The sequence below is a fragment of the Gouania willdenowi genome, chromosome 15 (genome assembly GCF_900634775.1).
Source record: "Gouania willdenowi chromosome 15, fGouWil2.1, whole genome shotgun sequence".
Classification (NCBI taxonomy): Eukaryota; Metazoa; Chordata; class Actinopteri; order Blenniiformes; family Gobiesocidae; genus Gouania; species Gouania willdenowi.
This window is the reverse complement of record NC_041058.1, coordinates 18,905,943-18,929,014: the sequence shown is the minus strand read 5'-3', so window position 1 is coordinate 18,929,014 and position 23,072 is coordinate 18,905,943. Positions and strand designations below refer to the sequence as shown.

The following is a 23,072-nucleotide window of genomic DNA, read 5'->3' as shown; positions in this document are numbered from 1 at the left end:
TGTTGGTGTGTTAATGTGCAGTACAGCACTGCTGAGCCTCTACTTTACGTGTTCAGTTCTCAGGATGAAAGCATTTACCCCACGTCCTCCTTTGTTGAAATAAAAAGAACCTATATGCATTGGCAGACACATTTATATGTCTTTGAGGTTGAAAATATCCTTTCTTTTCCAGCTGTTTGAATGAGCTAGTTGGAAGCAAACAAACTACAAATACAATGATTCTTTAGTGTGTTATTATTGATTACAGTTTCAATAATAGCGAGAACAAAATACTAGGACAAAAAAAAGAGAAACGATCTTACAAATCATATTTGCTCGTATTCTCCTACTTTTCTTTGAGTTGATCAATTGTTCCCTGACCTCCAGCTGTGCAAAAGATTCATTTGCAGTGAAAATGGCTGATGTCTGTTAAGTCTTCATTACAATCCTTTGAAACACACTGGCCCAGAAACACAATCCTCAGAGAAAGAAGACAAAGCATCAGGGAACCTTTCTCAGAGGATTAGGGAGTATTTCTACAGTCCAACTTAGAAGACTATGGGGAAAGGAGCAGATTGCAGAAGTTTTCTTTTTCATCCTTTAACTCCTTTTCTTTTTTATTTGTTTAAATATCAGTTTATTAGTAGCAGGCCAACGCTTGCCAATTATCTTTAGGAGAGAACTTTGAAAACACTGAAAGCATCACCTCTAGGACTAAAAAAAATAATCATTTAGCAGTTTTTTCACAATATGATCTAATGGTTAACTAGAGGTTATGCATAGTATAATAAACTTGGTGGATTAAGGCACTGACATATGGGAAATGAAGATGATGGCTATGGTTATTTGTTGTAAAAATACAACACCATCTGTGCATGTAAGATGAGGGCGTGTCGCAGAAAAGAAAGAAAAAAAAAATAAATTCTCTGAAGGATTCTGCAATGAATTCACTTTTAAAGGGAAATGGGACTTGAGACATAAAACTCTGTTTCTGCAACGGTCACTTGACACTAACGCGGTGGTTCTTATAACCTTATTGGAGGTAGGACACTGCAGGCTTCATCAGTGCATTTTTCAAAACAGATGTACTGGTATATATTTAATTAGTGCACGAAATGAACACTGCATCAGTTGCACACACAATGACTGTGTTCAAAGAACAAAACCAACAGAAGATGCATTTCACACCAAAATATAACAATATTTACACTTTTAATTTGAATTTATATACATGAATATTAGAAAAATATTGTTATCTTAATTGATCTTTTAATAAATTAGTTTATTATTAAAATGTATTTTGTGTAGCACATTTTTGAGTCTGTATCTTGAACCCGTGTAATACTGACTCAACAAACCCCTCAAGTTTGGTTAAATTTTTTTCATTGTTTACACACTTAGAGCATACAGTACATATATAAAAAAATTGCATGATGTGCTGCCGGTTGAAATGATTGAAAAAATGACCCTTTAAATTATAAAGAGGCTAATCATGTTGCTCTGAAAATATCAGGCATTGAACACATACAAAATTCAATCAGGGGAGGATAGAGACTAAAACAGTTTTCACAAAGAAAGTCTTTCAGGATGTACATTGATTAACAGCCACGCAATTTCCTGGTCTAAATGGACTAAACTGAAGACTCTCCCTTTTTTGTAGCTTTCTTTTTGTGTCTTTTCTAGCTCAGTTCAATGAATTCAATCGATTTAACAACTGCTTATAGCATTTATGTGTGTCCATCGAATAACAATAATAATAATAATAATGGCTTGGATTTATAAAGCACTTTTTTTGAGGAGACTCAAAGCACGTACGGAAACCATTATTCATTCACACCAGTCATACCAGTGGGGGTAAGCTACATTGTAGGCACAGTTGCCCTAGGGCAGACTGACAGAAGCGTGGCTACCATTTCGCGCCTAAGGCCCCTCCGTCAATAACAAAAGTTCCCATGGCAGCGCTTGCAATATAAACCAATTAAAAAGCTGAAAAGTCTTCCACGCAATTGTAACTAGATGCTGATTGGACGATGGAATCGAAAATATTACTCGTTCACTTCTTATGCTTTCACCTTCAACATGCCAAAAAGAAAAAGTTTTGTTTTGATTATTCAAAACAATTTTATGTTAACTTAAAATGTAGGTTTTTTTTTTACTGATGGCCACTTTACATTTGGTTCAGCCATTGCAATAATAAATTTAATCCAGAAGGAAGAAAAAAAAAAATTAAATTTGTGACCTTTTTTCATTTCAAATAAAAGCATATGCAAATTTATTTATTTTGGTAAAATGACTGTGCCAGTTTTGCATTTTAAGAATCTGGTCACCCTACTTTACATGTGTTGAATAGTTCTTGGGCACACTGACCCCAGAGTTGCTTAACGGTTGTGTTTGATAGCTTGTGCAAAAACTCTTAACACAAGAAAACTTTACACTGCAGCCATCAGCCGGGGCCTGAGCACTATAGGCTCAAGGTTATCCATTCGTAGTACTGGAGGCAATGAAAGAAGGAAGCAGAGGAAGACAAAAAAATTATTTCCGTATATGTCTGGCACCCGAAAACACTGTGCAATACATACGCTTTTGTGACAAGGCCCATATAGACGAGAACATCTGCGGGATAACAGAACGTTCTGTCACTTAATGTGTATAGTTTGAACTTGTTGGGTTGCTTTATTTTTGCTTTACATGCTATGTTTTATGTTGTTTTGTGATATTGTTTCATGTTTGCTCGTACTTTATACAGTTTTGAGTTGATACATTACTCATTTATTTTAATTTCTTTGGTTAATTTGGGAAAAGCCTTTTTTTTCTTCCTTTTTTCCACTTGGTCTGGACAAGCTGTCAAAGGTCAACACTACATGAAGTGTATGGGATCAGAACAGTATCATAATGAATGAACTCTTGCAGGGTTTTTCACGTATGCACATGCTTTGTTTCGCAGTTGTATTTCAGATTCACATATGCACACGCTCTACTTCAGAAATATTATTTTGAACGACACTTGTAATATAAATCCACAGAGAATCCGAATTGCTGAATGTGCATTTACGAACTGCTTCTGTGCTGTGAAACCTCTGCGCATTTGTGAGAGAAATCTGTGTGGTGAATTTTGAGACTGCCCTGACATCGCAGGTCAACGGATGTCACCATTGGCTGATGAAACTGATTGACAGAGTCATCAGCCAATCATGTGTGCTTGCTTTCAGCCAATCATATGACTTCTTACATTTTCTCCACACTTTTAAATGAATTGCAGAGTTACTGATATGTGCACAAGCGCAGTGTTCAAACAATTTCCATGGAAATTATTCTATGAGGAGATTTTGCCATTGGTTGATGTTGAAGGATTTTTTATCTTTCCACATCACTAATATTGATTTTTTTTGGCTATTTTGAGTGCCGCAAAGATGAATTGCTATTGGTTTGCTGATCAAGCATCGTCAGGCCTTCTATCAGACATAGATTTGGAGATAGAGGAACCCTGTAGTAAAAAATGGAGGACAGTTTTTCAGTAATTAGAGACAGAAACTGCTGTACTGGGGAACAAAACCATAAGGCATGTAAATAAGAATCAGCTGTTCCCTGGGTGTACTGAGAGCAGATATCTGTTGGGGAGAAGCCCATTTTATGCAATTTCTGTTGGGTAATGTGGGTTCTGTGGAGGACCTTTTATTTAATTAGCTGAAGGTTTGTGTTTTTTGTCATCTTAAAGCTAGGGTAAGCAATTTTCTCCAGATATACTTTTTAAGTTTTTGGTTGAAATTGTCTTCATGTCCTGACAGAAATTAACTAACCAATCACGTCTCCCTGCTTGTTCTCGATCGCTTACATCCACGAGCTCACACTGACAGAGTTAAAACAGAGTTTTTGGTCACATTTTTTAACATATATAATGGTAAAGTTTATTGTTTCCTTACTGCTGAATGAGACATGAGACAACGAAGTTTCTACACAATACAAACAATAAACTGAGCTCCTCTTGTGCAGCAGCTGTGCGCATGCATGTGAGAGAGATGGAGCGCGGAGGGAAGGGGCGAGGAGGGTGAAGGCGGAGCCGTCAGGGAAGCTACATTCAAAATCATGCTAGCTTTTGAAAATCGCCTACCCTACCTTTAAAACTATTGCAACACATTTCTGTCCAGAAATTGGTGTTTGTGGTGATTGAGAGTTCAGCCTCCCATTTAGCGACTGGTAAGTGAATAGAGTTAGTGTTTGAGGTGGATGGAGGCAATCAGTGGGTTTTTAAAGCAGTTGTAACGTTTGAGGGTCGCAATGATAAAAGGGAGATTGGAGAGTTTAATATGTTTGCAGTCTGGCTAGGTATTGTAGTATTCTTTTGGTTTTAGACAATGTGTTACATATCATATTTGGTTTGCTAGGTAATAATGCAAGAATTTAGGGGCTTTTAAACCACCCTCGCTTTTATTTTTCTGAAGGGTTGAAAGGCTTATTTTGTGTTTTTTATTCCGAGCATAGAATTTTGTAATTGCAGAATCTAATCTTTGGACTCATTGCGTTGGTGGTTTCAGTGAGATCATAGAGAACATCTCACTCCTTGGCAGCTACAGTATACTGCCAAGGAGTGAGATGTGGAGATTGTTCCATCTCACTCCTTGGCACTTAGTTAATTTAAATTTGATATACTTAAACCTAGATATTGAATTGTATTTGTTGGGGATGGGTTTTGGCTTGCAGGATTCCATGATTTTTTTAAGTGGAGGATTGATGATTTTGACCAATTAATGGAATAGTCTGATAGTTTTGAGTAGCTGTTTATTAAATCAGTTGCTTCTTCTTATGATAATTTGGGAAAAGTCACACATAAATAATTCCATTAGTAGTGTGTTTTAAGTAAGTTACATGTGTTGTAGCTGATCTGAAAGTCTGTTCAAATAATGGGAATGTGTATCCATTTGGCATCAGCGTTGCATTTGGACAAAGGATTTTTACGTTTTGATGGCTGTGTTTCATTTTGCCATAATGTGACTTGTTCATTTTTAGGTTGAGTCTTCTTTACTTGTGTTTAGAGTTTTGGCACAGTGGGCAAAGTGTTTGTAAAATGAGTTCTAGCAATAACAAAACAACAAAGTAAAAAGCTGAATGAAACAATGGTTCAGTCAGCCACATGCAATTGTATTGCGCTGATTTGTTTACAGCACAAGTTAAAAAAAAAAAAAAAGCACAAACCTTTGAAGCATACAATTACAGGCCCATTCTGAGCTGTTTCTGTATCTGTAAGGAAAGTATGTACTCACCATATGTACTCACAGTATGTATGCAGAATTATTCAGTGCTGTGCTTTCACAGTTCTAACTTATGTTGTCACAATAAGGCAAATTATCTTCAGTCTATCTTTGCTGCGCCATTCTATGAACTTTACAAACAATTTCTCAACGTAGGGAAGAAAAGACACACAAAATAGGATCATTTCAACATTATGTTGATTGGTTTTACTTTGCACTTAGTTTCTGGAGAGGTGGAAATCTCCAGGTGCTGTTCTTGTCGAATAGACTCATTTCATTTTATTTTCTTCTCTTAGTTTTTGCAATAATGAGGAACTTTCTTAGCAGACACTTGACAAACTCCCCAGGTTTATACATGCAGCTCTTAGTACAAATTGTAGTAGTTTAACTTAATGAAAATAATTCACTATGACTCTCTGTATCTTATTTCTATCTAATGGGTTGGGGTCAATTATAATTGTATTCGCAAAATTGATAATGAATTACGATTATGGCATAATTAGGGTTCAATGGCCAGAATGGCCAGAAGGACCCTAATTTTAGTAATATATTGCTGTCGTAATTGTAATTAAATTGTAATTGAGTTCAGATAATTGACTGTAATTTAAATTTCCATGAAAATTAAAAAAAAAAATTCAGTCAAATATAATTCAATAATAATAATAACACATCAATTTTATATAGCGCTTTTTTGGGGACTCAAAGTCACTTTACAGAAATAAAATAAAATAGAAAATAAAGAAATAATAATGAAAGTAAAAAAAAAAAGGTTAAGAAAAAGCAAGTTTAAAACGGTGGGTTTTAAGGAGTTCTATAATGAGTCTGCATTCTTGATTGGTTGAGGGAGTGAGTTCCAGAGGGCGGGAGCAGCGGCAGCAAAGGCTAGGTCCCCCAAGGTTTGGTGCTTAGTGCGGGTGATGGGTGTAAGGAGGTGGGCGTAGGCAGAGCGGAGGTGGCGGGTGGGACAGTGTTGTTGGAGGAGGTCAGTGAGGTAGGCAGGGACCAGGTTATGGAGGGACTTGTAGGTGAGGAGGAGGAGCTTGTTGGAGGATGGGGGTGATGTGTTCTGAGAAGAAAGGCAGCGGAGTTCTGGATGTATTGTAATTTGTGTAAGAGTGGTAAGGAATTTAACACAAAAACTGGGGAACCATGTTACAGTTATACACATATTAGTTAACATTAATAAAATGTTTTATATCAAGCTTTCCCACATTTTACCACTTAAACAAAAAAATGTATATCAAGACAAAAAAGGCTCAGATGCCCACCCCAAAAATATTAGAACCTATATTATCATTGATTACTAAGCCTAACACGGTAACCAATAGATAGGAAATAAATTAGATGATAGATATCTGTTTTTAGTGTATTTTACAGCTGATTTAGGACCAGTAATCACCAGAGATGCTAACAGAAAGCTAACACAAGAGGAAGGGTAACTTTTCTTAGGTTTTTTTTTATTTCAGGCTCTGTAATTGTGATTAATTGTAATTTTACTTCAATAATTGAGAACATAATTGTAATTGACTTTCTGAGAATAAAAATAATTGTAATTGAATTGTAATTTGAAAAAATGCCACTGTAATCATAATTTAATTGTAATTGAACATGGACAATTGACAACGTAATTGTAACTGAAAAATGTAATTGACCCAAACCCTGACTCCAACTTGTTACCATTTCAATTAAAGTGTAACTAATAGCTTAAAAATGAATTAAGGATACAAGGTTACTGAGAAATTCATTTGAAAAAGAACAAAAGTCCATATCAAATTAGCATCCGCACACAGTCACAGAGTTGTTTTGAAAGTGTCCTCCAAAATTCAAAGACACAAACGCAATAAGCCGTGTAATGAGCATGTTTTCACAGGAAATATTCTTGAGGGAAAGCAATCCCACACAGGACGATAGCAGTGTTTGTTTCTCATGGTGCATTAAAATAATCATTTCTCGGACCTTGAGTTATTTTATTGGTACTTTGAAACAAGCAGAGTGGAATCTCTGATTAAGATGAAATTGGTTTCCCTGTCTTTGTGAAGAACAATCTCCGGCAGTAAAATACAGCATCGGGAGAAGTCCCTGCTAAGCGGGAGTTTGTGGACCACTGAACCATCACAGCGAGAGTAAAGTGCCGTCGCTACTGCAGTCAATTAGCAAAAAACTCTGCAGAGAGTGAATGTATTCAATGTCTGTCCTCTACTTACAAACAAAACATGTCTTTTAATGTTTTCAGTACATCACTCTTTTGTTTTACTTCTATAAGTCATCAGAAATGTTGGGCTGCTGAGAAAGGAAACGCCAGTAGCTGTAATGTTTGCTTTTATAGCAACAATAAATAAGGACCTTTTTAATGTGAAAGGTGTCCCTTAAAGTAACACATCACCACTGTGATGCATTATCCATCTCGGCCTCAGTATTTGTGCGTATCAAACAAAGTAGCTTAAGCTTTATGATAAACAAGTTATGTTTTTCAAGTCTTTTCATCATTGTACTGTGCTGCTAATGACAATTCAAAAGAAGCAATTTCACCTTTATAGAGAAAAAAATTACATGTTGTCCTTAAGGGTATATATTTATTTTTAGTACTGATATGTGCTTTAAATCCTATCATTTTTTGTAGCACAGAGCAACAAATTAAAGCTGCGTTCACACTGTGACCAGTTCTGATTTCTGAAATCTGGCCCAAATCTGATCTTTTTTCAATGCGATCTCAGTGTTAACAGTCAAGACGGATTTAATGCGCATTTGATACGTTGGCGTCATTAGTAACAGCTGAGCTGTTCTCTGCTCACCATGAACCAGAGAGGGACAGGGACAGAATTGGGACAGGCTCAAAGCATCCACTGTTGAATCAATCATTTTTCTGCACAAGAACATTAATTATCCTTCCATTTGATACTGTACATGGATTATGTAAATAGATCCACTGTCTCACATGTGCACACTGCGCACCTGTCTGTGTTTGACGTGCGCTGATCTGTCCTGTGACATTAACAGCGGTTTGTTAATAAAAGCAATGCTTACCACTAAAACAAGTGTGAATATTTCATTTGTATGAGGAAAATAATAGGTTTTAACTGTCATTTTCAGGTCGGGCTCTGATATAAATACCTAATGTCTGTCTCGGACCTGTCGGTTTCATCTTTGATCTGTCAGGTTTGGGTCAAAGCTTGAAGGTTTATATCGTAAATGGTCTGTGTTTAAGAGCGAATCAGCACCACAAAAAGCCAAAAGAAAACATTTGTCTAACTTTTTCTTTCTCCACATCCTCTTTTGCACCTGCTCATTCATTCTCAGGCTCCACTGCACAAAAACTTTGAGACAAACGCGACGATGCTCATGCAGGTCAATTTGGAGCCGCAAACCGTTCACACTGGAGTCTGATACAAGTCACATTTTAAATAGTAATGTGAGCGGACAAACAATAAATCGGATTGGAGCAAAAAATCGGAATGCAGTGTGAACGTAGCCTAGTGTTTCGCTTTAAGGTTGGATTGTGTGGCTTCATCTACACGGAGACAAAAACCCAAACGTTTTCCCCTAAAACGAGTAATTATTAGCAGGAAATGCTGTAGTAGACATACCAGGCCTGCATGTGTGTTATGCTGCCACAGAAATACACTGAAAAAGGGAATAGACCATTGGCTATAGTTTTTCTACCGTAAGGTTTTGTTTCAGGAAATCAGAAATAGAATGTCTTTACATATTCTGAAAAAATTTAAAAAAAAATCACTATACCTATAAAAAGTTTCCACATGCAGAAATCCTGCAGTTTTTGAGCAATTCGAGTGTAAAAGTGGAACTATTTGACGTGCGCAGCATAAGTTTGAAGCTCACGTGACCTAGTTCTAACCAATCACAGCATTGAATTGGTCAGAACTAGGTCAAGACCGAGTGTAAACAGGGATGACGGCATCCCGTCGTATGCGACGGCAATCATCACCAGATTATGAAAATACTGCTTGCTGCAGGCATATTTTAGATCAATGCTGCAAGAACAGCTGTGTGGTAACTAAAGCAAGATGGGACACATTTAGAAAAATTGCAAAAGAGTGGATATCACTGAAAGGGGAAGAGTGTTGCCAATCACACACATGTTGGACAGCGAGTACACGGAGCTGGAAATCCTCCCTCACTACCATCCGTCATGTTACAAACGTTTCACAGCCAAACGTCAGCTGTTCTATGCCAGACAAAAACACCAAAATAAGAAATCAAGTTGTAGCCCTTATGGTGAGTACATTTTTTTTGTGAATATGTTTTGTTGTATTGCCTATGTCGCTTACGCCTATAACATCCCCTCCATTTGTCAGATTGTTAAAAAATTTTTTTGAATTTAACTAAGGCCCTGGATACACATACATACATGACATCAGCTTCTGTGAGGACAGCTGCATTCCATCAAAAACCAGGGTGAGTTATAACAATGAGAAACCCTGGTTCACAGTTAAGCTCAGAGGGCTGAGGGCAGACAAAGAGGTCGCTTTCAGGAGTGGAGACAGAGCCAGGTACAGAGAGTCGAAGTACACGTTTGGAAAGGAGGTGAGAAAAGCCAAACGTTTGTACTCAGAGAAGCTACAACATCAGTTCTCTGCGAATGACTCGGCTTCTGTCTGGAGAGGGCTCAGGCAAATTACAAACTACAAGCCCAGAGCCCCTGCTGCTGCTAACGACCTCTGCCTGGCCAACAGGCCAACAACTTCTATTGTAGATTTGACAGACAATGGGTCAGACCTGACTCCAACCCCCCTCACACCTCTGACCAGCCTCACTCCAACACCTTCACCCCCCACATCAAAACTACAGTCTCACCACAGCTGCTTACAGAGGCTCTCTCCCCTATCTTCCCCCCCTCCTCCCCCCCTCCCACAGACACCTTTCTCCATCAAAGAGAGAGATGTAAATAGACTTTTCAGGAGACAAAACCCCCGTAAGGCTTGTGGACCGGACTCTGTCTCTCCTTCCACCTTAAAGCACTGTGCTGATCAGCTGTCTCCAGTGTTCACAGACATTTTTAACACCTCACTGGAGACATGCACCGTACCAGCCTGTTTTAAGGCCTCCACCATCGTTCCTGTCCCTAAAAAGCTGAGGATCACAGGACTTAATGACTACAGACCCATTAAGTCCTGTGAATCCTTTGAACGCCTCATGCTCTCCCACATCAAGGACATCACTGACCCCCAGCTGGACCCCCTGCAGTTTGCTTATAGATCCAACAGGTCTGTAGACGATGCTGTAAACCTGGCTCTCCACTTCATCCTCCAGCACCTGGACTCCCCAGGCTCCTACGCCAGGATCCTGTTTGTGGACTTCAGCTCTGCTTTCAACACAATAATCCCAGCTCTCCTTCAGGACAAGCTTTCCCAGCTGAACGTGACAGACTCCACCTGCAAGTGGATCACAGACTTCCTGTCTGACAGGAAGCAGCACGTGAAGCTGGGAAAAACCATCTCTGCTCCCCGGACCATCAGCACTGGATCTTTTCAGGGCTGTGTTCTTTCTCCTCTGCTCTTCTCCCTGTACACCAACAGCTGCACCTCCTCTCACCAGTCGGTCAAACTCCTGAAGTTTGCAGATGACACGACCATCATCGGTCTCATCTCTGATGGAGACGAGTCTGACTACAGGTGGGAGACAGACCGGCTGGTGTCCTGGTGCAGCCAGAACAACCTGGAGCTCAACGCTTTAAAGACAGTGGAGATGATAGCAGACTTCAGGAAGAACCCAGCCCCCCTCACCCCCCCTCACCCTGGGAGACTCTACAGTGAGCTCTGTGGAGTACTTATGCTTCCTGGGGACCATCATCACTCAGGACCTCAAGTGGGAGCTGAACATCAGCTCCCTTATCAAAAAAGCTCAGCAGAGTACTTCCTGCTGCAGCTGAAGAAGTTCAGTCTGCCAACAAAGATGATAGTGAACTTCTACAGCTCCATCATCCAGTCCATCCTCTGCTCCTCCATTACCATCTGGTACGCTGCAGCTACGGCTAAGGACAAGGCCAGACTGCAGCGTATCATCCACTCTGCAGAGAAGGTCATCGGCTGCAATCTGCCCTCCCTCCAGGACCTGTACGCCTCCAGGATTTTGAGGCATGCAGGAAAGATTGTGGCCGACCCCTCCCACCCCGGTCATAAACTGTTTCAATCTCTCCCTTCTGGAAGGAGGTTTGGTCCATTAGGACCAGAACCTCCATACACAAAAACAGTTTCTTTCCCTCTGCCACCATCCACATGAACACACCCCAAGTCACCCACTGAACCCCCCCCCCCCCACCCGATCACCACCTCCATGATGACATTATCTGCTGCACTGTATATATATATATATATATATATATATATATATATATATATATATATATATATATATATATATTTATATTTATCCTTTATTCTCTATCTATCCTTTATTTATCCCTCATCCTTTATATTTATCATTATTATTATTATTATTATTATTATTATTGTTGCTGGGTTGTTCTTTGTTTTTTATTTTTTTTTGTTGTTTGTTTTGTGCACCAACTATCAAGACAAATTCCTTGTACTGTCCTTAAAACTGTACATGGCCATTAAAAACATTTCTGATTCTGATAATATTTGTCTTAACGCAAATTTTTCTACAACCATTTAAAAAAACCTGTCTACACGACATATATTTTAGCTGAACTGATGACTAAATCATACTAGCATTCGCTGGTCAGGCTAATGTATAGGTTAAAAAATTATCTAATGACTATAAAAATATAACAATGCCAGATTACCTGTATGAACAATCACGGGAATGTCTGACTGTGCGTACTGGCTGTGTACGCGCATTACACAACCTATATGCACCCAGCTGTGTCTATCGAAGCACACCACGGCGCTGAAACACCTTGAACAACAACCAAACTACAGCAAACTTTCTATAATGAAACCACATATGCCACAACACCACGACAAATACATGTAAAATTGCATGCATCCTCTTTGGCAAAGTTCTGAAGAAAATTGCAATATTTCCCATGATTTTCCTGTTTATGTTCAGAGAAAGGCTGTCCATCAAGTTTCCCTGAGGTCACACATAATTTGGTTGTATCCCAAACAGTGCGAGTCCTGTACGCTCCAAAGCAGTGGATGGTACATCGTCACGCATCCAGCGACTGCTCCAAAACATTCCCACGCATTAAACAGGTGCACGTACCGTATCCACAAACTTAGGAAACTGAAATCAACAACGCGCCGTGCCAGTAGGATGCAAACAAAGCAGTTAAAACAGCACAGTTTAGCTCAAGTTTAATGCCGCAGCAGGGCATTTCCTAGATGTGGTGTCATGTGACCTAGGCGTCGCCATGGATACTGTCAGCTTTGAGAAATCATTATGCTGCTTTCCTGCCCGTAACTGTCTTAGGACATTCCTGATAATAGTGATGATGAGAGTGACTATGAACATCCAAATTAAATACAAGTATAAATAAATTCTCATTGTAAAAACAATATATATATATACACATATTAAATGCATTTGATATAATTAAAGAATGGTTTAAAGTTATTGGGAGCAATTTGTTAGTCATATTTGTTTATAAATTGTACTTTTAGGTCACCATAGCAGTGATGTTGATAAGTTTTCAATGTAGTGAGTCCCCGGGACCCACAGGTGGTGATTTGAGTGGGTCTCTGGGAAATTCAATGGGTCCCCAATGAAAAAAATTCTTTCTTTCTATTTCTTATATTATTCTATTTCATAAATCGTAGTGTTAAACTCTCTTAAAGGTAGTATGATATGGCTATAATTAGCAGATATATTCATGTATGTTCAAAATCTATCTGAAATTAAACAAATACAATTCAAATGAAAACAAAATGGTGTCTGTTGTACAAAAATACATTATCAATAAAAGTGCTGATTTTAACACAAACATGACAGTCAAAAAATAAATTGTCACCAAAATGAGACCAAAATCTTCTTGTCTGAAGATCAACTGAATCAAATGAACTGAGTCAACCACTATGAAACTTATAGCACAAAAATATAACTTAACTAACACAGTGCAAAGTCTGTTGGGAAAAATAAAATGATGCAGATGTGTTTGTGGTGTATTGTAAGCAGGTAGTTAACTGCCAGATTGTTGTTGTAGCGGCTAAACTAGCATGTACTCAATGGAATCATGTCTGCGCTGAGTTAATGCATAAAGGGGTCTGCTGACGGCTAGGTTTCTTTTGCTAGTTACTGTGATTTTAAACATAAGTTGTTGTTCACAATGTGTCATTTTTCATGGGAAAAATGAGGTGCGTCCCTGGGACCCATGGATAGTGGATTTACTGCGTCCTTTCAGATTTGTATGCGTCAGGGACGCAGGACGCGTACCTAGTAACATCACTGCCATAGTGTGCTTGTAACAATAGGAACGTTTTTTAAAATGTGACTTTTTTGAAATAGTATTTCAACTAAAGCTCCTATCCACCTCCCTTTTCCGCATATTGAAACATTTTAGTAATGTCTGTATCATTGTAAAATTTGAAGTCTGTGACCTTATTACTTTCTGAGATAATTGGAGTCAAAAGTGCTTGTAGAGGCTAAAATGTCAATTTTTTCACAAACTTCTCAACTTTAGGAGTAAATTTCTCATCAACTGCAGGGAGTCTGCGTGTGGAACTTTTGTGGAAGAAGTTTAAGTATTATACTTTATAAAACATAAAAGACACAGTGAATGCGCATAAAACTCATGCGACAAAAAAAACAGGACATACAAAAGAAAAGAGAAAGGAGATGGAAACAAAGACAAGACAGGAGATTTGCTTGTGGACCAAAGACGAGGTAGGGCTTCTACTTTGTTGCCATTGTTACTGTTTTTGTTGGGGGGACGCAAATTCGGGTTATGAGAGAGGTGGGGATATGGCGTCATTTTTTGCAGAGTATGCATATACGGCGTCCACATGGCGACCCAGCGGGTGGCGTTTACACTTTTTCCCAATTTGGGACCCATTTTCAGAAATTATCGTATTCAGCTTCTAAATTGTTGTTGCTGTGTGACGCAAGGTGTAAACGACAAAAAAACTTGACTGTTGACATTAAAATCTGTCGACCCATGGATCTCCTCCTTTTCACCTCCGCCAAGGAGGTCATATTTTTGCCGCTGTTTATTTCTTTGTTTGTTAGTCTAATCCCAGGATTACATCAAAAGTACTCAAAATATTTTCACAAAATCATCCAATGAGGATTCCATTAAATACGGGAGAGGATCCGGATTAAGATGCTGATTCTGGATCAGTTTAAACAATGTAACAAAATCACTATCTTTAATCATTGATGAGATTTAAAAAATTAATATCTTGATATATTATTGACCGATGGTTATGAAATTTGACTCAGTTTTGTCAGGATGGTTCCTCTCTTACCCCACCAAGTTTCCTTTAGATCAGATCCAGATTGGTGATTTTATTGCAATTCTTTGAAAAAATGGGGGTTCCCATACATTTAGACCTACTGTATCATTAGAAATTTCTTACAAGCATTTATTGTGTGAATGATCATGGTACCATGATCAGGATCACTGATCCCTATAACTGCCAATATCTGGCAAAGAGGAGATTTGGGGCTTGGTGGATGTTTGCATGTTCTGAGTACTCTTGTTTGCTGATATTTTATTTTTGAAATGTTTGCTTGTATAACTCCTCACCAGCAGATACAGTACACTCTGAGTGTTGTAGGCTGATGATCATACAATTTGATACCCTTATACGTCAAAAAATATCCAATGTTTTTTAGAAATACATCAGGTTTAACCAATCAAAAAGTGCTTTTGAAAAGAGTTTTCAACTTTCTTGCTTCAGACAACAACCATTGGCTTTAAACTGACCGCATTGTTGTTTGTTGGTTATTAGCGTGTTGCAACCGACTTGAATATGAGCACATCGCCACCTACTGTACTGGAGTGTGTAAATCCCGGTGCCACGCAGTGTGCTTATATACAGTTAATGTGCTACTGGGTTCTTTGATGTGTCTTTTCTAAACTGACCATTAAAAACATGTATCATATAGCATGATCAGTAAGGTGTGAATTCATTGGGTAACTGTGGAAAAAGCTTCAGCGCCCCTCTCTTTAATTTTCAGGTGGATTCATTAATTTCTTCTTTTCCGTATATACCCATTAACCCTCTTTTATACATTTTATTACGAGTGAAAATCCAAGTGTGGCGCACATGCTCGCAGTCCTTAATCTGCATGACCTAGTGCAGGTTGCTGTCACCTGTTTTTCTCAAAAGATTCACTACCTACACCGACAAATGCACAAAGCAATGTCGTCATCATCAACACCATTGCAGGACACTCGCAGGCAGGAAAGAGGATCCAGGTGCGAGCTACTTCACATTGCAGCTGCTGTAACCATTCCTGAGTACATCTGTACATCAGCGTGTGAAGCATTGGCGGGATGGTACAATATTTTTGATGATCTAATCAGGCGATAATGACAAGTTGCACTTCATATTGCTAACTGTCTGATTATATAAATGCAGATGAGCCTTATTTCCTCTGAGTGTTTACAACAACAACGTTTGTGTTCACCATTTGCATTTTAATGTTTTCACCTGCTTAATTTACATTTGGATGAATTTGGTCAAAACTAAGATTATGATACCACACACAGCCTTTCTGCTGGTATATTACCACTGCATTTTCACTGGACCACATCTGGGTTATCAAACCCTTCAAATGCCTCGAATGCAATTAACCCAAGCCAACAATTTAAAGTCCCCACCATGTTATTATTAATACTCGCTCACGCCTAAATGAATAGACAGAAAAAAAAAAAAAAATGTGCTGTGAAATCACCCACCCCAGCTGAACCCCATGATAAAAGTCTGTTTTCATCCTATTATGCACATCTCAGGCCTACTGACACAATGAAAAGAGCTAAATGAACTCCAACTGACCCCTGCATGCAGTGGGTGCAAGAGGACAATGCAATAACGCATATTCATCACACGGATAATTGCAAGGACCACTGTCGTACACGACGGGCCAATGTGACCACAATGGCACTGCCTCCTAATTGGTATTCTTAGCACTATTTATACTCCAACATTCGCAGTTCTCTCTTTTATTTCCAATTTAATAAATGGAACTGTTAATTGATAGAGTCATATCACATTGAAGAAGATGTTTAGGGCAGATGTTTTCAGGATTAGCGAAGGTGAGGGAGCATCATGTATGGGTAATGCGCAAGATAAAATGACAGGTGAGAACCTCATAAGTGGGTTGTGATGAGAGTCTGATGAGCTGCAGGGGATTCCGATTCATTATGCACACTGCACCACTGCACCAGAGAGCTTTTTGGGGGCCATCCACAGTCAGCAAAATGATGGTCCATTGTTTTATGAATCTGTGATAACCACATTTATTTATTCATCCGAATAATATGCACTGTTCACCAGAAAGTTTATTATTATTTGTGCCATAGTGTATAGTCATCTTAAAGCTGATATCCGGAGTTTCTGAGAGGACGTCTCGATGTCCTGCCGTTAACAGCTCCACTTCCTCCCACTGCCTCTGCAATCTACCAGAAGCCACGGCTCTACTTTGCTCTACATCGCGGTCTATGGGTCAGGTAAGAGCCAAAATCTTATTTACCTGTTTGCTGTTGTGACACAGTTCCGTATTCACTTTGATTGACAGTCTCAAAAACACCAAGTCGAAGCCTATGGGCTGTGCGCAGTCGGCGATCATTTCATTTGTATAGGGGTCTATAGGATGAAGGAGGAACTTATATACATTAATGTATATAAATGACCACCAGCAGTAGACCATAGTAAAAGACTAGTTAGGTATTTTTTTGCATTTCAAAAGAATCACACATAACATAGATTTCTCAGAAACTCCAGATATCAGCTTTAAAGATGAAATCCTTGTTTTAATCAGAAATCAAAATGGGTTAAAAGTGACCAAAAAGGGTGAAAAAGGTGATGAAGGGATTTTAAAAGCCACAGAGATTGGTTAAAAGTTGCAAATTAGTGACCAAAAATGGACAGAGAAGTGGTAAAAAGGGTTCAAAGTAGAAACAATTAGTAAAAACTGGCAAATAATGGGCATGACAAATCGTGAATGTGGTTAAATTGTCCAAAAAATAAGCAGGAAATATGGTGAAAAGGTTAAATTTGGAATGTAGCAGAAATGGATTAAAAGGGGCAAAGATATGGATGGAAAAAGTGATGGAAACAGTTTAAAATATGGCAAGTTTGGTGTAGTTGCAGGAAGAAAAACAAGCAAAAATGAGCTCACATTTTTTAGGAAATATTCTTGGTTTCTTAAAGGCATCTGGAGATCCCCTCCCAGTGTATCGCGACCCCAAACGGGGGCCTGAACACAAAGTTGAGAACCCCTGGCCGAACAGACTTGCTTATTTAGTCATATCGGATTAGTGAAGAAACATTGTTAATGAGAGTGACCACACACCAATTTGGAATAGGATAATGAAAACTACCAAGTGAAGTGCATATGACTCCTTAAATCTTTATCATGATATTTTGGCGTAATGCACAAGACAGACAATGAACATTTTGTCCCCAAGGTTAATGTGCTAGAAAATGGGCCAGCGTAAGCTTTTGAGAAAGTTTGACATAGGCCAAATTGTGATGGCTACACTGCTGCTTCAGATTGTTTCAGCAACTACATCCATCAAAAGTGGTCCAAAGAAGGAAAAGCGGTAAAAATGCCGACAGGGTCACTAGAGGACAAGACTCATTGATGTATGTGGGGAGCAAAAGGGTGTGTGCTGCCACTGCGTTGTGGTCTGATTCAACAGACGGGCAACTATTGCTGAAATTACTCAAGAGTGATCATAAATACATGTTTTAGAATGCACAGCGCATCACAATTAGTTGTGTTGGGCAGCAGCAACAATGAGCAGGCTGTCATAATGCTACAACTGATTGATCTATGTCTCCTTTTTAGATGATAGAGTAAACATTGGACAAAAATGACAAACAAACGTCACTTACAGCCATGTGTTCAATGAGTCTAATATTCACAGCAAATGTAATCTCTGCATTTGGCTTTGTCAGCTCCAGTGGGAAATAGTTGGCTCTGCAGATGATGAAATTTTCAGTAAGCTCACCTGCTGCCAGCTCACTCTCTCCCAGGCTGGAGAACAACAGGTTGTCAGAGCTAAAAACAACGAACAAACAGGCAAAGGTTTTCGATGTGAAAACATTTGGTTCGATCCTTGTCCCTGCCCTTCATTTTCAGTTTTTGGAAAATCATTTCATGGGTCGAATCGGACCAACTAGGGCAACCATTCCAAGACTTAAAGACGTCACAGCCGCCTAAACAACAAAAAATTCCCCCGATAATAAAACCTTAACGGATCAAAACACAAAAAAAAAAACACAAAAGGAATTTCCAAAAGTGAAACAAATACTGCATAAATGAGTAAGGACACTAAAGTGGATTTAAATAATGCATCTTGACACACAAAATTATGCACTGCTGAAGCCAGTACTCAATTTGAGGTCAGTGGGTGGAGCATCTTCCAATGGGAAACTAAATGCAAGAGAAAACAGGCAGAAAAGAAAGCTAAAAACCAGCCTTGTCTTTGTGTTTCCAAAACTAATATTGATAAAATTCTGAAATCTTATCAGTATGCAGTAGTAGTGGTAAGTAGAATACTGTACAAGGCCTGCGGGGGGAATCAGGCCCATTAGAGCATCCAATTTTGTCCAAGGGAGAAAGTAAAAATGACAGAGAAAACAGTAATCATTGTGTAAATTACCAATTATGTCAGTTCTAAGTAATTCAGTCCCTCCATAGTTACAAATGAGACTCCACAATATTTGCCAGATCTCACAGTTTTCCCGCGATTATTACACACGACTGCAGTTCATTTTTAATCTCAGTTGCCAAAATTTTTTTTAAATGTTTTCTATAATCCTACAGTTTCTCAGAAAGAAAAAAACAGAATTCCTAGAAATTACACACAAATTGGTCACAAAATCAAGAAATACTGAAGTGAAGATCCTGCTGAGACAGACATCGGTGACTGTCACCTATTGCATGGATGACGTTGTTGCCTCATGTCATATATATATATATATATATATATATATATCATTTATACGTGCAAATAAAAAGTTGGCCACAATAATGTTGAAAAAGCTGTTTTTTTCCACCAGTATTTGGGCCCTGAACGAAAAGGACTTTGACGACAAGAGACAAGACAAGCTTCTAACCTACAATCACCAAATCTCACTATATTGACCTGCATATTAAACATTTACGTCTTCTTTACTCAACCATCATCTCTTTTTAAACACTCTTGCATGCAATTTGCAAATAATGAATTCCTTTCTTTTTTCCTGTCCAGATGCCCAGTTTCTTTCTGAAGTTGCACAGTGAACAGTCCATCATACGTGCTACCTCACTGAAATGAGTCTTAAGTAGATAAGATAAGCTTGACAAGTGAACTGCTCTGCATCAAGGCATCGTCAGTAACTGCCAAGCTGTCATTCCCCTGAACGGCTGTCTGTGTGCACATCGCACTGCGGCACTTCTATTATCGTCATTGAGGGACTGGAGACTGGAATATGAATATATCATTGAGTGTATCTAAAAAAAACTGTTTTTATTTCATCATTAAAGTAGGAAAAATAAGAAAGCTCAGGACAAAACGTTGAACGTTATCTTTCAAATTCAAAGATAGAAAAGTGACCTTCAACTAGGATGAAATGTAGGAATGTCTCTGGTATCACAAGTGCCTCAATATTGTCGTGGTTATGTCACCTTATAAAATAATGAGCCATTGAGCTAAAAAATAAGTTTTGAGTTGGCTGTGGTGCACCGTTTCAGAGTAAACGGCAAGTACCATAATGCGTTGGGGCGTCGCCATAGGTTACAGGCGATTGAGCCAACGGCGTGAAACAGTGCAAGGTCAGAGGGGAAAGGAAACATGGCGGATGGTGGCAGCAAACGGCAAAACTGTGGAGTTTGAAGAACTTGTGCACGATGCCGAGGCTACAAGTCAGAAGTGTGGAAATATTTTAGTTTCACTACATCGACAAATCATAATGGAGAAAAGGTGGACAATATGCAAGACAAGCTCCCTCATAACAGCTCAAGGGCTCAAGAAATAAGAAGAGACATTGCGTCCTTACGGTCATTTTCTGTTGATGACAATGAGGGCTTTAAAAGGTTAGTGGATACTTTAAATCAGAGGTAGTCAACTTTTATCACAGCTGGGGCAACATTCATGTCAGCATTTAGAATAATGAGCGATCTGAGCATTAATACAGGAAAGTTATTTTGTGTGTTTTCTGTAATTCTGTGCATTTCTGTTGTCCTTTAGTGTATTTTTCCTGTAAAATGTGTTTTTTGGAGTCATATCGTGTATTTGTGCTGCCATTTTTTATTTTTTAATCATCTTTTGTGTATTTCTGTTGTCGTTTTGCTTGTTTGTTAGTACTGTGGGTTTTCAAAGTCATTTTTCATGTTGTTCTTGTCTTTTTACATACTTTTGTTGTCATTTTCTGTAATGTATATTTTTCTGGGTAATTTTGTGTATCACTGTTGTTGCTTTGTTCATTTTTATAGTAGTTTTGTGCATTTTTGGAGTATTCCCTCGTCTTTAATGTATTTTCCTGCAATGTTTTAATTCTTTGTATTTTTTCATGTATTCTAGCTTTTCAAGTATTCTCTTGTTTTGTGTTTTTCTGTCATTTTGTACATTTACTTTGGGGGCCGCATAAAATTAGACCGTGGTGGCCCCCAGTTACCTATGTCTGCTTTAAATGCTTTCTCTAGAAAAACCTAAAATTAATGTACACACAGAATAAGGCATTTTGCACTACAGTACTTTGATTGCCTTGGCTGTTTTTTTAAAAAAAAATTTTAATTTAAATTATGTAATCTATTGTTACCAGACTGTTTCTATACCTGTGTTCCTGACATATATAGAATTTGTGCACTTTAGCGAAATAATCTGTATCTGTTAGTAGACAGTATTCAGTTTCTAATGTCATGAATATAAAAGTATGACAATAAATATTGTCAAAATAGTGAACAGACAATGTATCAATGGTCATCATTGTTGTTATTGCTGTGTGTGTTCCTGTAAAACCGTGAGCTTTCCTACAATATCGCAACAATTATCGTACCGTGTGGTTACTACTGCAATTATACCAAACCGTGAGCTTTAGATCATCCCTCGTAGAAGGCGATATCTTACCTCACACATGTTCCTCCATTACGACAGGGAAGATGCTGGCAAACAGGCGGGTCACAGTTCCGAATGTTTCTCCCGCTCACAGCCTCGGCCACCAGGTCAATCTCCTTCGCATTGACCTGAAGTTCTCCGATACAGCCAATGAATCCTTTGCCACCCCTGCCATGGATCTCCCAGTGGGATGAAACATCCCCAAGAAATATGGGCCCAAAGGTTCCCTGGAGAGGGGGAAGAAAAGAGCTGAAAGCTGGGGATGTGCTTAACCGTTGAGTATATCATTTTAATTCATGGACATGTCCACGTTGAAGTATGGGCTTCACATTTGAAGATTGGTTTTCAAAAGTACAATCCTATTACAGGCATGATCTTAACATTCATTATCAAGCAGAAAAGTTATTATAAAATGATCTTCTGATACATTACAGCAGTGATTCAAAACAAGTCTGGCTCTTCAGTTAAAAACATATTACAACCAAAACACAAGAACATTTATTGAAGACAAACATTTTGAAATGATGAATCCAAAATTGTGCAGTGAACCTGAAAAAAATTGATATATAGAAAATAGATACTTTTCAAATAAATAACAATCCGTGCTGATGGTAAAGCCTTTTTGAGTAAAAAGTAACAAAAAGTGCAAACAATAATGAAGGAAATGATGCTGCAAGTTGTTAAATACTGCAAAATCTGTGATTTAGAAAATGTAGGTAGGCAATGTAGGCAATCTATCTCACAGCTTTTTGTAGCAAGTAGAAAAACATTCATTCGTTATATGATATTCAATATGTATAGTGAGTGTCTCACTGCGCTCATATGAATGTTCTATTGCTCTAACTGGACTGCTATGAAGCACTTTGTGACATTGATCATTTTGAGAAATGCTACATAAACAATCTTGTTTTTGCGCTCTGTGATCCGGAGTATTTATTTCATGCTCACCAGATGAGCCTGAATCATGGACATAAATATGGAAATGTAATACTTCCGAGGTTATTCTGACATTGTGTGATAAGTCACATATTGGTACAATAAAAAGATAAGTAAAATATATATATGTATTTTAAAAATATGCAAACTTCCTTTGATGTTGAAGGTAATTGTGTCGCGTTAATGTGGATAAATTCTCTGAACTTGCTGCTCACTCAACCAAAACGGTCAATTTAACAAGAATAATCGTGTAGGCTGCCCATTCATAGCTGCATTAAAGAAATGTAGAAAAAGGCCATGTTCTATTAGCATCAAATCACATTTTTCATTCTCGGAGGAGACCTCAGGTTGTTGGTGTGAATAACAAATATGATATTCTTTATTTAAGGTTTAGATAATTATGAAAAGTCATGACATACATGATGATTACCAATAAATAAAACACAGAACAACATACGTTCCAACTTCATCATGCTTCCCTTCAAACTATAGATAACATCATATTTATAAATTCAGTTTTTGCTTTATCAGCCATCATATTACAGTATGTCATACCTTTAAATGTGATTTTTAACAAATTAGTATTAGGGCAAAAGTGCTGGTTTAGCATTTTAGTTAGTAGTTTCCTGTTTATCTGATTCATTCAAACATCATCTAAAAATATCAATAATTTCACATTAAATGCAAATAATCCTAGAATTATCCAGACATCTGTGTGCTCT

General features: G+C 38.2%; 1 protein-coding gene across 1 annotated transcript in view; it reads right to left on the bottom strand.

The window, feature by feature from the left end:
- eys (eyes shut homolog) overlaps positions 1-23,072 on the bottom strand; it is a 204,169-nt gene that overhangs the window by 23,421 nt on the left and 157,676 nt on the right. The window contains exon 43 of the mRNA XM_028468732.1: positions 21,427-21,641. Coding sequence (XP_028324533.1) covers positions 21,427-21,641 — 215 coding nt within the window. The remainder of the gene's footprint in view (positions 1-21,426; positions 21,642-23,072) is intronic.